This window comes from Ochotona princeps, chromosome X (genome assembly GCF_030435755.1).
Source record: "Ochotona princeps isolate mOchPri1 chromosome X, mOchPri1.hap1, whole genome shotgun sequence".
Taxonomy (NCBI): Eukaryota; Metazoa; Chordata; class Mammalia; order Lagomorpha; family Ochotonidae; genus Ochotona; species Ochotona princeps.
In genome coordinates this window covers 74,673,591-74,691,481 of record NC_080865.1, presented here as the reverse complement: position 1 = coordinate 74,691,481, position 17,891 = coordinate 74,673,591, and the positions used below count along the sequence as shown (strand labels likewise).

Below are 17,891 nucleotides of genomic sequence, written 5' to 3'. Positions count from 1 at the left end.
AATCAAGGAAAGCAACAGTTTAAGATGATAATATTAAATCCCAAGAAATTATTCACAACAGATATAAATGAGTTGAAGTTATGAATTAAAGCATACATTTTCAAGTAAAATAACAAGTCTAAAATCTAAGTAAAACTTTATTTATAAGATTGATATCTAATTAAAAACATACATGCTTGAAGTGAAAGGATAAAAACAACATACCTGGAAAATGACAAAGCTGGTTTGGGTCTATTAATAAAACAATATTCATGCAGAAAAATGGATGAACAATCGTGGTACACTTACAAAATGAAATGCAACAGTGAAAATTAATGACAGATATATACTTAATAAGCACCATCATAATAATAAATTGCAAAAGAGTATATATTTAATAATATATTGTTTAAAATCCTGCATTACAATATGGTATCACATATCACTTATTGGTACATACATATGTAATGAAACAAATGTGGTTGTTAATAAAGAATACAAAAATATATAGGAATAAAACAGGCATATTGCGGTTTGGTTGTTGCTTTTCAGCCCTTGTTTATACTCCTGTGGAATTTTCATGCAGACAGATCAAAGCAGTACTTGTTAAGTCAGAAGAAACTTCCACCACGCCACAGTGGACAGGGGTGTTTTCAAGAGATACAGAGCCCCCAAAATGATGAAAGTGGTGTGTTTTATGCACAAGTTCGTTTATCAGAACAGCAGATAGCAATCATCAAAAGTCATCAGAAAAGCGAGATTGGTAACTTCTTTCTATTCTAGTGACAAGCTTTCTTACACTAAAATTGGAAACTCAAAAGAATGGAGCTGACATTCTGACCTGGGTAAAGGTAGCTGTTGGGAGACAGGTACTCGGTATTGTCTTAGAGTCTTCCCTGCTGCTTTATGATAAAACTGGCACTTAAGGGGAGTGGGATTCATGGGGCCAAAACTACCCATCAGCTGCTATTCTCATGGTAAAATCAGAAATTCGGAGTGGGCTCACACTTTAGTTTTGCTAAATGCAACTCTTAGCGAGAAACAGGCATCCACCCCCCCTTCCTTTTTTTTAAGTTCCTCCAGTGACCTGACCCTCTCTGCCTGCTAGAATATCTGCTTCTTTTCCCCAATTTTTTACTTGTTGAATATTATGGTTAGTGATGTATTAAGCCTGTAATTACAGATTGGATTGAAATTATGTTTTTGGAAAAAGAAAGAAAAAGAAAAGGAGAAAGAAGGATTAAAGGAGGAAAATATGATTATCTTCTCAGAGTTTTGCATATGAATACATGATATTTGTTCTCTTCATATTCATAAATTTTTTAAATGAAAAATAAAGACGGAATTATACCTTGTGATGATAACCCCACAAAGAGAATAGTAGTCCTAACTGCTGACTCTTCTTAAACAATACAACTTGATTTGTTGTTGTTTTTTTTTTTTTTTTTTTTAATTTTATTTTAAATTCATTAATTACATTGTATTATGTGACACAGTTTCATAGGTACTGGGATTCTCCCCACCCCTCCCCAAACCCTCCCACCATGGTGGATTCCTCCACCTTGTTGCATAACCACAGTTCAAGTCAACTTGATTTGTTTAACGTAGTAAGAGAGCGCATTAACTCCTCAAAGCTTTGGTAGCATCTTGGAGAAAAGCAAGGTAAGAATTTATTGAGAATGGAAGTTAGGTTACCCTGGCTGTTTCAGTGTGGGGACTTTTAGGATCGTAATAATACTCTAGGATCAGAAGAAGCACCAAGAGAAGGATTTTGAGGCAAATATTTTGGGGCGTAGTTTCTTAATGCTTTCCCTGGAGAAGTTGATGAGTTGTTACAGAAGTTCCTAAAATAAACAATCAAGCCATTTTTCCTGGACCAGAGTGTCCTGGGAAAGTAATCATGTTAATGCAGACAGTAAACTGTATGAGGACAAATGAGAGGGCAATTTCAACCTTCAGTGACTAAGCTAAGAACTTGGACAGATAAAGATCCTGAAGAAGTGTGTAATGGCTTCAATTCTGCCTAAATGTTTAATAAAATTTCTGAAGCTACTTTGGCAAGATTAGACAAAGCATATTAATGCTTGTTACAATGTTTTTCTTTTCTCTTTCCTGATAGTTCTTTGCACATTTCTCTACTTTTAAAATAGTTCATAATTTTACAGATGTAATTTTTTCATAAGAAATGACTAATTGTCTCTGTCTTTTAGATGTTATGTAGATATGTTCTTTTTCTGATTCATCATTTCAGGCAGTCTAGGTACAGTACAGTTTGGTGGTTGATATCCCACTTATGTAGATCTACTTTGGTCAACTTCATAGGACTTAGTCATTTCCTATGCCTTTCAAGTTAAAATTTTACAAAATACCTCTCAATATGTATCAATTTCAATTTGTTTAATAATTTTCCATTCAGAGAATCATTTTCCACTCATTTTTTCAATGGATTAAGGACCTTTTTCCTCTAATTTTCTATGTATGGGGATGATTCTAGTCCCGCATATATACTGTGTGTATATATATATGTTAGTATATTTCTTTCTATATATATCTACGCATGTACTTGTATAGGTAATATATATGTGTGTATATAATATGTGTGGAGTATAGACATATACATATATGTAGATATTTTATGGTGGAAATATTAGATACATATTTATTGTGAACATACAAGTTTATACACAGCTTTACAACCATATCCAGGCCCATGTCATCTGATTTAATTTTTAAACCAATACATGAATCACTTTTGCCACAGCTGATATGCAGAGTAGCATGATGATAGCATGTGGATCTGGAATCACTTGGGTGAGAATTCCATTTCTATCACCTTTGAGTTGTATGATTTAGGGTGTTATTGAATTGTTCTAAACTTCTGTATCTTATAGACAAAATGAGGATAACGATAATAATACTTTATTGCAGGATTGCATTAAATTTAAATAAAAATGCATGTAGACTGTTCAGCATTGGGCTTCATACAAAATTTTTAAGATCTATTAGTAATTATTATTGTTATTGTTATCTCCAATATGACTACCAGTCTCTAACTGTTTCAGTGACATTCTACTTTTAATGAAATTCTGCCTTATACTAAGAAATCTCTGTGTGACTGACACCATGAGATAGTAGGCTAAGCCTCCACCTGTGGCACCAGCATCCCATGAGAGCACCATTTCAAGTTCAGGCTGCTCCACTTCCCTTCCAGCTCCATGCTTGTGAAATCAGTAGAAGACAACTCAAGTCCTTGGGTTCCTTTACCTATGTGGGACACCCAGAAGAAGCTCCTGGCTCCTGACTTTGGATCAGCTAGGCTCTGGCTGTAGTGGTCATTTGGGGGAGTGAACCAATGGATGGAAGACCTCTTTCTCTCTCTCTCTCCTTTTCTCTTTTTAAACGGACATTTCAAATAAAAATAAAGCAAATCTTAAAAAGGCAAAATCTCTGTTGCTAGAAACACGAGGCATGTATGCCTGTAAATCTTAGTAGCTTCAGATTTAATTTGTTCATCTTAGTCCTGTTGTTTGAAGCTATGCAGCTTAAGGTTCTATGGCTTCAATGTGGAAATTCTTTAAAGGTTTAAGTCAACATCTCTTATTGTTTATCCTTCAAGACTAAACTCCAGAGCGTGAGTAATATTAGAATTGGCCAGCAGTTTTGAAGATCACCTATAAACTTGTTAGATTAGTGAAACAATATTGGATATTCTAGTACTTTGAAATGCTAAATTTTAAAGCTAAACTACCAATTAGTCTGTTGCCAGGCATCTACAGAGTTCTAGAATCTAAGATTAAGGAGTAAAGTTTTCTATTTTGTTTATTTAGCTGTGAATTTAAGTTCCTGTTTTTACTAAATTCATCATTTTTGTTCTGTTTTGCCTTGTTTGTGCTTGCTTAAGTGTGTGTGTGTGTGTGTGTGTGTGTGTGTTTCTTTTCTGCACCATGACATCACAGAAGACAGCACCTTACTACATTCACTTACCAAAGTCCTGTCTTCAGGCTACATGGGATGCACACTTATGAAGAGAGTTATATTTTAGGGATCACAAAAAAAAGTTTTAAAATCACACATACATCATTACTCTTTTTCTGGGGAAAGAATCCTCACTGGTTATATGATCCTAACCTGTTGTTGGACGCCTCTATATTTCCTGTTCTTTACCTTTCATCCCTGATTCATATCCAAAAACCTCCAAAGGCCTGTTGTTTCTGATATCACGGTTCATCTTTTCCTTATTTCTAGTCCAACTCAGCTATGTGTGGGCTATTTTTCCACAATGAAAATAACCCATTATCAGATCAATAAATTTCCTAAGAGGAATTCTATCCTTAGGAGTTATACTAATACTTTATATTTCCATGCAACATTTGCTGTTGAGCAAATCATCTTTTACTCATTTTTTCGATGGATTAAGTTTTTTTTTCTCTAGTTTTCCACCCATGGAGATCTAGATCTGCAAATATACTGCGTGTGTATATCTATCCAGCTATCTACCTATCTATCCACAGATAAATAGAGATATATAGATATATATATATGCATAGGTATATATACATATACTTGTGTATATGTAATATGTATTTTACATATGGCAGTAGATCTATGTTTATAATCAAAGATACATATGTATCTTTTTAAGTTTTTATGTTATTATTTTTCTACCACTGAAGACCTTGTTAACTAATCACAGTGTGTGTTACCACAAATGGCATACAACTTTTCTCCTCCATGTTTTATAGCTCTTGCCAGAGAGCCCTTTCTATTGTGCTTCCAGATCCCATCAGGTAACCCATTCTTACAATCATTTCTCATGAGGCAGGCCCTTCCATGATTCTAGGAACCAAACAAGATCTTGTGAGATTGGCCTACAGTAAAAATTCTATTAACAACACCTGCTGGAATGGATGTGGAGGAAAAAACTGTTAGTGGGAGTGTGGACTAGTGCAGAAACTATGGATCGGTATGGAGAGTGCTAAAACAATTGAAGATGGGTCTACTGTATGACTCAGCTATTCCACTCCTTGGGAAGGTATCCAAAGGAAGTGAAATCTGCATATGAGAAAGTGACCTATAATTCTATATTATAGCAACAAAAGTCTACAAAAGCAAAGACATGGAAATAACCCAGATGCCCATCTAAAGAGGAATGGATAAAGAAAGTGTGGTATATCTACTCCATGGAATACTACTCAGCCATTAAAAAGGAATGAAATTCTACCATTTGCCACAAAATGGCCCCAACCAGACAACATTATGCTCAATGAAATAATCCAATTCCAAAAGGGCAAATATCATATGTTCTCTCTGGTACAAGGCAAACCTCATGGAAAATAAAAATAAATAGATAAACATGTATGTACATATATTTTCGTAGGTGAACTGTATAATGAAGACTAGCATACTGAGAAGTGAAGATACATTGCAATAGGCATCTCTACTCCCAAATAAAGGGAGGAATCCCAATGAAACTATTAAATATACCTTGACAGTACAATACTAGATTTTCCACCATTGCCAATATCTATATGCCAGGATACACTTAATTAGCATAATGGTGGACTTGTGACTATTGCCGAAAGACTATACTATTGTAATAATATGGAGGGAAATGGTGGAGGGTAAGAATGAGGAGGGAGGAAAGGGAGGTAGAGGGGAGAATCCTTATACATACAAAACCATATCATGGAAAATAATAACAGTAAAGATATAATTAAAAAAAATAACAACTAGGATCGCTACTTCTTGGCTCTGGTAATGTCACCTCCATACATAACACTCAAGTCATAGGGTTAGTGGTCACTTTCTGCTTTTGCTGATCATCTCTAAACTGCTTCGTAATCCCTATCCCTATCTGTCTTGATTGTATGCATTATATATTCCCTTCTACTGGTGACAGCTAGATTTTTAAAAATCTGAACACTCAAAAAACATGTAGTAGGTATTAGCTTTTTCATGGTAAAAGCTTATTCTGTAAATCTCAAGTCTGATTTTTAAGCCATCTCAACATGCCTATTTACTTCTTGTCTGGACATTAGCTATTTTTTCTCCATCATAACATTTCACAAGCCTCCACTCTGCTCTTTGCTTGAGTAGGTAACCTCTACAAACTTCATCCCCTGGGCTTGATTGCTCTCTGGCTTCCACATGGCTTCTGTTTTCTATCAGTAGAATGGGATTTAGAGGAGGAATAATTTAGGGTATTCCTCCTCCAGTTCTATGCTGGTTTTACTTCTCTATAAGACCACCAATTGTTTGTTGCTTTCTCAAGGCTACAGTGCAACGCAAAATCCAATCACAGCTCCCCTCCCACCCTCTATCCCAGCCTTGGAGTGGTACTATCTTCCTGTTGCTATCAGGCCCTGAGTGTTTTATTATCTCTTGTTGGTCCCTTAATTTTGCCTATTTCTTTGTAAATAATGCCTTCAGTAAATATCATCATTCATCTTTTTCAAGATGTCAAAAATAAAGTCTTCCCCATTTTAACTAGTTGTTCCCTTCTTTGAACTCTAAAATCTGAAAACCTAACATTGATTCACTCTTCTACTTCTACTTCCAAGTATTTCTGGGCAATTTTAACACTAATATTCATTCATAACTTGAAGTACAAATTCCTTGTTTCAACCAGAAATATCTAAATTATTCTAGACTTTGCCTTTGTTGCTTTCATTGCTTATCCAACGCTCCATAAGTAACACTAATCTTCTAAATTTGTCTCAGAGCTCTCTAATTTTCTTTATCCTTACCTGTTAATTCTTGATGGTGATATTTGTTGTGAATTTCAAATCTAATTTCAGAGAATTGGTATTTTCCTTGTGGCTGATCATTCATCCATACATCTGCCAATACCTCCATGTAAATTAAAGCTGCAGGATCAGTCTTTGTGTAAACCTACCTACAATCTGTCTAATGTGTCTCACTGCAACTATGAGATTATTTTTAGAGATGGCAGAATTGTACTTACTTGTTTTGAATTATTTAACATAGGGAGTTCATCATGTCTAGAGCTCATTTTTTTTTTTTTTCAGAACATTGAGTAGCTTTGCAACATCTACTCGGTTTTCAGCAAACAACCGTGGTGGCATGAGTACTGCACAAAGAGACAAAAACTTAGCAAGTGTGAACCTGACTCTGACTTTTTGTAACCATGAATGCCTCAGGAATTTCACTGTACCTGTGTCCTCTTTTGTAAAACAGACTTCTTCATATTTCTGCTCATTAACAGCATTACTGTGAGTAAAGACAATACAAAATAGAAAATCCACTGAAAACAAAAGCGCACATCCAGGGAAAATGGTGAAAGCTGTTGGCAGTTGAGAAACCTGATCTCATTCTCCCCTCAGATCACCTCCATTGGCAGCTGACAGTTACTTTAACAAACAAATGCACCAATCAGTTTGTAATTGGGAAGAGAATAAAAACTGGGAGATTAGGAAATAAAGAAAAATAATGAGATGTCTAAATGGTAAATATCACAAATTTGCAGTTGTTAGAGTTTGTATTATGATGAAGAGATTAAGGTACTGCTTTTTTTTTACATTCTTTAGACAATATATATGTGTTATCAGCAAAGTAAACAGCATTTATTGTCCAGGAATTAAAAATAGCATGCTAAACACCAATGCCCATATGTTTCTGTCTTTATACAGTATGAATCTATTTCAAATGTTAACGATTTGAGACAAAAGAAAGTTTTCTTCCACATATTTTCATTTTGTTAACAAAAGTTCTTCTTTTGTACAATGCAGATGAATAAACTGTATTACTAAATATAACCATTTAAATGCATTAAATGGACCCCTTATACCTACTTAGTAAGTACAGTGAGATCTGCAGCAATGAAACCCAGTTATGAGTCCTAAGCTTCAGATTTGGCATGGATGGAAAAGTTAGGCTGGATGAATCCTTCTTTGCTTGATTACCTTAATATTTGCTGCTTAATACATAACATGTAAGTCTTTTACAATATACCTTACAATACATGATTTTGAAATGTATGAAAAGTACGCTTTTATATATTGAAGTATTTTAGCCATGTTAGAGAATTAATGTGCTGGATCTTAGTACTAGATTTACAGTAGGAAACTGCTATATATGTGAGCAATTTTGACCTTTAAAAATGGCAGTTTCACATGACTCAATGTAATAAGAAGTGAAGAATCATTCTATCTTAAAACAGAGTGCAGCTACATGTAAATAACATTCTTGTTTACACACCGGGCAATGCCGGGGAAGGTAGTGGGGAGGGAATTGTCAAGTCAGCATTTTAGATTGAAGGATGTATTGAAAGTGTGCCCACTGGTTGCTGTAGCTGCTTCTTTGAGGAGTAATATATGTCAATTAATACATTGGAGGATATAATATACTTTAATATACATGGAAATAATCTTTTCTTTACAGTAAGTTTGTTATGATGACAACATTCACTATATTTTGTTAACGATTAAATACCATGTGAGTCACCATCATGACACATCTGTTTTAAACACGTATCCATTTATGTTACCACTGGTAATTGTGAGGGGTTATACTGCTATTTTTGTGTAATTTGTATCGTGTGCCTTGGTTAATGTTCAGTGAAGATCTGGATCCCATGGGGTGGTTGTGATGAAAGAGGTTTGTTGTTTTCCAGGTGAGTAATCTGATCATAAATTAGGGATCTTCATCTAACACAGTGTTTCAAAAGCAGTTTTAATGTCCTGAAATTTAGACTTGGGGAGGTCATGTGGGCAGGGAATAGATTTTCATTCTCTCTTAACGCAATTCAGCAATGTGACATTGAACATCCTGCTACTCACTGCTGTCAAGAGGTTAATCAGTCCCTTCATTTATCCAGCCACTGACTTTCCAACTGTAAAGTGCATTCAATACTGTGGGTGCAAAAGGCAGAACCAGTAAAGGGATAGAAACGTGTCCTTAAGAAGTGCTGGGATATAACTGCTAACCTCTAAGAAAATCCATGTGTGTCTATTAAGAGCTACCTTTTTTTTTTTTTTTTTTTTTTTTTTTAGTCTCAGACCCTTCAACATCTCAGTGTTACAGAAAGACAGAATTTAAACCTCTGTAATGGAAGAATAGAAGTCACACTACATTTTGGAAAATATAAAACCAAAAGAGAATTGTGTTCCCCACGCTGGTCTCTGCCTCCCTGTTAATTTGTTCTGAATGGTGCAGAATGCAGCTGCCATCTCTGACAGTGCACAGTTGTTAACAGGTGTGGCAGCGTGAGCCTGGCTGCTAAGTTTAGCTCTGCAAGTGGGGATTTCACACTTTGCAGCCCCTTGGAGAGAGGAGCATTGGCAAATGACTGTGTATAAAAGTGGAAAGCACTTGGGAATCTCACCACCAATCTAGATTTAGATCAGAGTATAGGGCCAATCTAAATTGGTTATAGACCATACAGAACTGCTTATCTGGGGGAGGCAGCATTAACCTAACATTCATTCATTTCCCTCTCATCACTACTAGAGATCCTGAGGGAGCATTCTGTGAAATTTGATGCCTACCTTTGAGGTACAGCATGGACTGATTATTGTTTAGCAGGCACAATTTAACACAAGTGTACCAGTTCTTCAGGTGCAAGCTTTCCAATTTCTAACTTGTAAACAGTACTCATCCCCTTTGGTTTCTCTTTGAAAGTCAATTTCTAAAAGTCAATTTTTGTCTTAACACTACTGACATACTAGGGCTACTTTTTAAAATGGAAATTTTAAAAAATAATGTTTCTCTGATGAGCAAGTGAAACACCTGACTTTTGGCAGGGATTGGGAAAGAAAGAGCATTTCTTGGGGGAAGAAAAAAAATGTGACATTTGAGGACATTGAAGTCCATTAGGATTTGTTGGAGGATGTGGTTGGGTCTTTTCCTCTCGTTTCTTTTATACTCTGATCTAAAAAGTGTCTGGTGGTAACCAAATAGTTCTCTGATCATTTTTCAGCAAGAAAATCTTGGGACTCAGAAAGTAGGAATAATTGGTTCAAAGCCATGATCACTCAATGACAGAATATCAAGATTATTTCATTTATGCTTGAAAGTACAGTCACATCTTTGCCGAAGCCACTTTTAAACGAAGCTCACAGTTGTGTGCAGCTCAGTCCTGGAGTGTGATGGCATGATGGGGAGGGAGGGAAAGGTGAGGAAGCTGCACGTTTTGATCTCACTTTCCCTTGATTGGTGAACAAGTCATCCTTTCAGATTTTAGTAATACATCTGCCAGGTTCTGAGCTTTTTAGAGTCCCATAATAGTAATAACACAGATATAATATACACATTGTGCCTGTCTAGGTTAGTTTGCTTTCCAGACACTACCTTCTATAAAGTCACTCTTTACATCAAAACAGTTTCTTTAAAAAAGACCTTGTCTTCCATTTGGGGCAAACTCATTGGCCCAAGGTGATCAAATCATTACTCTTTGGAAGGAGTTAGTGGTCCTTTTTGCTAACCTTTGACCTGACTTAGTATGTCAGCATAGGTGATTCTTAAAGATGGAACTGCTAAACAGAAGTTTGTCCTTTTCTTGAAATCATCAGCTCAAATTATCCTTTTTTTTATTGTGAGAGCTTCCCAGTATCTCATATTTTATTTTTAAACAATAGTTGTATAAGAATTTCTACGGTCTAAGGTTTGTTCAAGGTCCACGCTTTCTTTGGTTACTATGGAAACCTACCCTCCCAACCAGCTGCCGTTTACTGCATTTCTTTCTAAGAATGAGTCTTAAATTTCTTAGATAGCCCATGAGCAGAGCCAAGATGAAGAATAACAGAAAGAATACATAACAGCTTATTATCAAAGGAAGAACTTTTTGATTACTGACATAGAAAGCTTCATGCAAAAAGAAAAAGTGTGTGTGTGGGGGGGGTGGCAGCTAGCTTTGTGGGAGAACAACCCCTAAGTATCCACTGAGATCCCCTCCAGCTGACTTCAGTGGGCTCTACGGAGTTGGGATTCTGCTCTGCATCTCTACATCTGTGAACTGAGAGACAGTTTCTGTGCTCTCAGTGGTGATGGGCGAGATGACATGTTTGAGTCGAAGGAGCATAGTGAAGAGCAGGATGAGGAGAATGGCCAGAAGGCTCAGGAATAAGCCCACATACATGTACAGGTTGGAATATCTGTCTGAAGTGCTGCCAACCTCTGTTGCCACAGTGGGAAAATGGGCCCGCACTGTGAGATTCCCATGGTACTTAAAATGTGCCTCCGTCATTACTCGAGATTGGAGTAGAAACCTCTTTCGGTGGAATTCTTATTGTCTCCGAGGCATTCACAGTCACTTAGCCTGTCTGAATCTACCAGAAGGGTTCTAACAATCCGATGCAAATTGATTACTCTGAGTGCTAAGTCTGTAGTGCTGAAGCAAGAAAATAACGATGTTCTAATTTGGCAATCAACCTCTCCTGCACAGCACCCTTCCAGCAAGGGTTTATCCAAACGTCTGAATCAATTTTTAAAAATGTCAATAAAGCTTTATTTTCCCCACACCTACTCTTGTACTGATTAAAGTAAATGCAGTGAAACCGCTTTATAATACTGGCATGGGAACAAGAATCTCTTAGAGTATTGTTTCAGACAATTTTGTTTCTGTGAGAGGGAGAGAAGGCTTTGCTTCCCCTGCAGTTCATCTACACACGTGGACTAGTGATGTAACTGGCAGCAGACATGCACAAGGCCTTTACGTATGGCAGGCTCAGCATACCTGAGGTTACACCCCTCTTGTCTAGCTTCCTGAACCTTCCTAAAGATGGAGCCTGCAGGGTTCTTGCTCAGTTGCACAGTTTCAGTCGTTCAATCTAGAGAGTGTGAGTTCTCTACAGCTTTCTTGACTTTCCTCACGGTACGCCGGAGGGAGAGTGTTGGCAGACCTGGTAGTTGTCAGATGGAGGAGGCCTCGGAGTTGCTGATGGAAGCCAGCCTAGGCTCGGAAGATTGGCCTCTGAAGATTCTTCACCAGATTTATTTCCCCTGAAAATCAGAAACAAAAACCAAAGAGTCAGATATCTAAGAAACCGAGATAGCAATTTATTTTGTGATTTAAAAAATGAGCTGATAACAGGCTAAATGGTTTGCCATAGGCAAACTAGTCTAAAATGATGTCTTGCCTTTTATAGCTTTGAATGTTATTTCCCTATGTGAAAAAATCGCTATCAAAAGGTTAAAGAAAAATTCAAGGCTCTGCATAGCAGCTGATAATTAGACTAGAACAGAACCGTGCTTTCCAGATGAACTGATCATGAGATTGATCTAGCGTAGTGATTGATACACAGACCCTGGGCCCCAACTTAAGCTTTCAGGATTGTAATTTACATAGTAGATGCATGGACATCAATCTAGATAGACTGTAATGGTCTGGGATAGAACTAAGCGTGGCTAGTGTTTGAAAAGCTTCTTCATATAATTCTAAAGTGAACCCACTCTTCTAACTTAATCAGGGAAGCTTAGTTCTGAAGGAAAGAAGGCCTACATTTTAGGATCTGTTTTCCAACCTTCAGATCCCAGTGTCAACTGTCACTTTAATGAGTCATGAGTCATGAAATGTTTAGGAATGCAAGATGCCTCCAATTTTGCTTTTTTTTTTTTTTTTTTTTTGCAATTTTTATTAGTATTTTATTTTGGTGATCTTTACATAGTTGATTAGGGTGCAAAAGGTTCAAGGGCTACAGGAAAGTGGGTGAGACCATTGTTTCCATATTCTCTTTTTTATATTCTCTCTTTTTTTGCTCATTTAGGTTTCTAACTTTTATCATTAGGTTTTTCTCATGAGCTGTGAGAACATACATTTTGTCTCATTTGTAGACTAGAGGGACAGGAGGGGTCATGTCTATTAGTGAATAACAGAATCCTCCATGATTGGTAAAGACAGGACTTGTTTTTTTTACTGACACATACATTCTAGTGTGTATGTAGCATCAGCTATTTACAGTTGAAATCTTCTAAAATGATGTAGCTTGATTCCAAATATGAATTTTGAAAATGGGTGACGACAACATAATATACAAGCATTCCCCATCATAATTATCTGTGCAGAGTATTGACAACAAAGCTTATTTCTGTCTCTTGGTAACACACCTAAGTAGAGTTAATCGAATTAGCTCCAGAAATTGCATTACTCTTCTTATGATTTTCAATTTCTCTCAATCCCTGTTTGGATGCATTTCAGCTTAAGTGCACCCATGTTACTGTACTTTTTGTAATCTGTGTGTTTCTCAGCCTACCTTCTTGCTGTCCCTAAATAGGAACCCGATAGGAACAGCTGGTTCACAAGAAACAAAAGCAAGGCAAGATGACCTCTTTCTATTATCTCCGGAACAGAGTTTAAGATACCTTTTGGCTATACTTAAAGGCATGTCAGTGTTGATTTTTGGTAATCTTGGATTGAATTGTAGGAATATGCGCCAAACAGAAGATTTTTAAGTGATTCTTTGCACACCAAGGTTTAAGAGTTTTTAATTTTTAAAGAATTTATTTTATTTTTATTGGAAAGTCGCATATACAGAGAGGAGAGACAGCAAGATCTTCCATCCGATGATTCACTCCACAAGTGACCACAATGGCTGATATTACACCAAACCGAAGCCAGGATCCAGGAAATTCTTCCAGGTTTCCCACATGGGTGCAGAGTCCCAAGACTTTGGGCCGTCCTCGACTGCCTTCCCAGGACACAAGCAGAGAGCTGGATGGGAAGTGGAGCTGTCGGGATTAGAACCGGCGCCCATATGGGATCCCGGGGCTTTCAAGGTGAGGACTTTAGCCACTAGGCCACGGTGCCGGGCCCCAAGGTTTAAGAGTTAACCATTGACTTTCCTGGCTGGATTAGCGCAGCTAAAGACTATACCAATGTGTGTTATTCATGTAGAGGGCCTATTTTTACAAAGTATTTAAGAACATTATAAATTGAATGCTGTGATGCAAAAAGACATGGCAAAGGTCTTGCACCCAGGGTCTGTGAATGCAGCCTTCTTTAGAAATGAAATCTTTGCAGATGTAAAGTCAACATAAGGACAATAGGTTCCAGGATCCAATAGCTTGTGTCCTTACAAGAAAAGAAGATAAAAGACACACAGGGAGAAGACAGTGGCAGAGACTGGAGGGATGCATTTACAAAGGAAGGAATGCCAAGGATTGCCAGCAAACACCAGGGCCTAGGAGAGGAAAGGAAGGATTTTGTCTCCGCCAACTTCAAAGGGTGCATGACCCTGCTGTTGCGTGACTCCAGACATTTAACTTCCAGACCTGGGAGAATAAATTTCTGTTGCTTCGAACACTCAGCTTGTGCACCTTTGTTATGGCAGCCCTAGGAAACAAATATACACAGAGCAATCACACTGAGCCCCCAGGGTTTTGGAACCCTTTGGGGGCAGTGTTTCTCAGTGTGAGCCAAGGCGAAGTTCCTTCATCAAAATTACCACCAGGGAGTGCTTCTTTAAATACAGATTCCTAGGCCCTTTTCTCTGCCTAGATCAGCTTCTCTGCTGGCTAGGGCCCTGCCACCTCCACAACAAGCTACCCACTTGAAGTTTACAAGTTCCCATTTCAGGGACCATTTTCCAGTCTTTGGTAATACTTACTTCCACATTACCTATCAAGCTTTAACACCACACACACACACACACACACACACACACACACACACACACACACCCTTACTCCTTTCTCCAGAAGTTCTGATCCAGTAGGTCTGTGGGGTATGAATATCCAGAACACTGAAAAATTCCCCAGGTGACTGTGTTATACAGCCAGTGCTGAGAAGTGGCAATTCCCAAATAGTACAACATTTCAAATCTGGTACACTGACAGTCCCGGGCAGCTCACACAGGGACGTTTTTTGATCTCAGCTATCCCCCAACTCCCCTCATGTGCCAAGGTACTTCAAAAGGTCAATCAAGAAATTGAATTAGAATATAGGTTTATTTTGGTGCTGAAAGTATTTGAAATGTATGCATAGTTTCTTTATAACATGCATTTCCTATGGACTGTTGAAGGCACCTGGCAAGCATGGATTCGATATGTTTTTGCACTAAAATTACTTTCTTTTTATTCCGTTTTCCCTGAACTTTTGGCAGTACTCTCATATTGAATGTAATTCCTATATAGGCTGCCAGTCTGAGCAGCCTCTCTCCTCTTCATACCTTCTCCTATCCTTAAGAATGGTGCCAGCTGGGCCCGGTCTGGTAGCCTAGTAGCTAAAGTTCTTGCCTTGCATGTACTGGGATCCCATATGGGCGCCGGTTCTAATCCTGGTGTCCCCACTACCCATCCAGGTCCTTGCATGGGCGCCGGTTCTAATCCTGGTGTCCCCACTACCCATTCAGGTCCTTGCTTGGGGCCTGGGAAAGCAGTTGAGGATGGCCCAAAGCCTTTCCTGTGGGAAACCTGGAAGAGGCTCTGGACTCCTGGCTTTGGATCAGCACAGCTTTGGCCATTGCAGCTGCTTGGGGGAGTGAATCATCGGATGGCAGATCTTTCTCTCTGTCTTTCCTGCTCTCGGTATATCTAACTTTCCAATAAAAATAAGTAAATCTTAAAAAAAGAGAATGGTACCAGCCCACAGATAAAGAGTCTAAAGTGTTTTCACCCCATATTAGTAGGTCTTCAAGAAATCATGGAAAATGCATGTTGTAGAAAAAACTAGGCACACATTTTTAAAATTGCACCAAAATAAATGTATTTTTAATTCCATTTTCCATTAAATTGTCTCCTTATATTTCCTAAATTACTTTTCATGTGCCCTCCCAAAGAGAAGTGGAAAGGCTCTGTAGTGTTATAGTGTCTTTTATTCACCTTTCGATCACAGACAGACTTTGATAAGTCACAACATTATCAGCTTTGGTAAATTTAGGACTTCTTTCATTTGTTTACTTAATAATACAGTAGATAGCATTGACAAATTTTGAACACACACAATTTCAAGACTGAGAATAATTAAAATTCACATATCATTTATTTATGCTCCTCCCTAATCTCCTTCTCTTACCTACTCCTCTCTAGAAGTAACCAATAACTCGAATTTTGTTAATTATCTTGCTTATACTTATACAGCATATCCAAAACAATGTGTAAATTTGGTTTTGAATATTATTCAAAAAAGGAACTAGGTTCTGTGTAATCTTCAACTTGTTCTCTTCATTCTACACTCTATTGGTTTATGATTTATTTGTGACCATGCTAATGATAAGAAAAAAGAAAAAATGTTTGGGTGTCCTCCTGTTGCCTTTTAGACTCTGTATTGCCTTTGGACTTTATTCCATTCATTTTAGCTTGGCTTTCAAAGTTGTCAATGTCCTGCCTAGGAGGCTTTGATGCCTCTATTTACTCTTTCTAAACAAAGTGTAATTCTAACTCTTACCTACTTCCCTTCCCCTCCCCATTTTTGTCTTCACAGCTCCTTCTACCTTTACACACACACACACACACACACACACACACACAGTTTTTTTTTTAATTTATATGAAGGGAAGGGTAACAGAGAAACACACACACACACAGAGAGAAATCTTCCATATGCTGGTTCACTCTCCAATGACTGCAATAGCCAGGTCTGAGTCAGGTTGAAGTTTGGAACCAGAAACCTCATCTTGGTCTCCCATATAGTTGCAGTAACCCACACAGGGGTCATCTTCTGCTGCCTTCCCAGGAACATTAGCAACAAGCTAGAAGTGAAGCAGCCATGACTTGAACTGGCACTCTGATATGGCACGCCAGTGTCAGAGTTGCAAGTGGTGGCTCAGCACAGTGGCTTAACCTTCTGTTCAGCCATAGTGCCAACCCTGTTCAGACATCTCTGCCTGGGGAAATGTTACCATTCTTTGAGGCCCAACTCCTAAATCTGTCCTTTATTGGTTACTCCAGTCCTAATTCCTAGAGTAATTTGTATTTGTACTAGAGGAGTTACATTTGCCTAATGTTGTAGATCTGAATTCTAATCTTTAAATTCCTTGAAATATTTTTCAACATTCTATCCCTTATTCAGCAGTATTTGAAATGACTGGTCAATAATTATTGAATAAATGCACAGCTATGATGAAAGAAGCACACTTAGTAGTGACAATTCAAAGGCAAGAACAATCTTGCTTTTGATTTAATTGCTAGTACAGCTTGGAAAAGAGCCTGCATCTTCAGTTTCTTTATACTCTTCTCTCCATTCCTCAATCTCTTGCTGTGTAAAGGAGAATATATCATAGATTATAGTCTAGAATTAAGAATAATTCCATTGTTACACACTTTGCTCTTGAGTCACTGTTAAAATAATTTTCAGGGAAAACTACATGGCATGGGTTAAATTTTAGATTTCAATTTTTAAAAGTCCAATTGAATCAATAGAGAATTTTTTAGTAACAACTGATAGTACATTTTTTGCCTCCTACACAATCAACTCTGAAAACTCCTGAAATTTGAATATTTATTAGGACTTTATGAAGCTTGAGAAATTTAGGTAACAATGATGTCAGCTACAGCAGTCAATTTCTTTGAATGTTTCCTTTGAGGGTTTGAAAAACTAGCTAATGGCACATTTCTTAAGCCCTCTATGCACTGTGGGACATAATACCCTTTTGGTCAATTCAGATAGGTCTATCAATTTAATTTCTTAAGTGCATTAACCACAGTGAAATGAATAAATGAAAAAGCAGGTATTGTGGAGTACTTGTTACTCTGGTCCTCTACCTGTGAAAACTTACCACGCAGGCTTTCCAAACACAACTACCATGGTTCTCTAAGCTAACTAACAGATAAGGTGCACAGATAATGCAATTACCATGTTAGAAGCTTTGAACCACATGGAAAGAGAAAACACTGTGAAATTTCAATAGGAACCAAAAGTCTGTTAATACTCAGGCATCTGATTTTTACAGAAAGATCTTCATAAAATCATCTTAGTATGTTACAGCCCTTTCTGGAGAACTCATACAATAAAAATCCAT

General features: G+C 37.5%; 1 protein-coding gene across 1 annotated transcript; it reads right to left on the bottom strand.

Moving 5' to 3' along the window:
* Positions 1–10,909: 10,909 nt before the first annotated feature.
* On the bottom strand, positions 10,910–11,182 carry SERTM2 (serine rich and transmembrane domain containing 2). Its single transcript, XM_036497911.2, has one exon. The coding sequence runs from the start codon at positions 11,180–11,182 to the stop codon at positions 10,910–10,912; it is 273 nt and encodes a 90-aa protein (XP_036353804.1).
* Positions 11,183–17,891: the final 6,709 nt, after the last annotated feature.

Bases quoted from the DNA above. Each gene is read 5' to 3' on its own strand.
- SERTM2 (XM_036497911.2), bottom strand. From the start codon at position 11,182: ATGACGGAGGCACATTTTAAGTACCATGGGAATCTCACAGTGCGGGCC.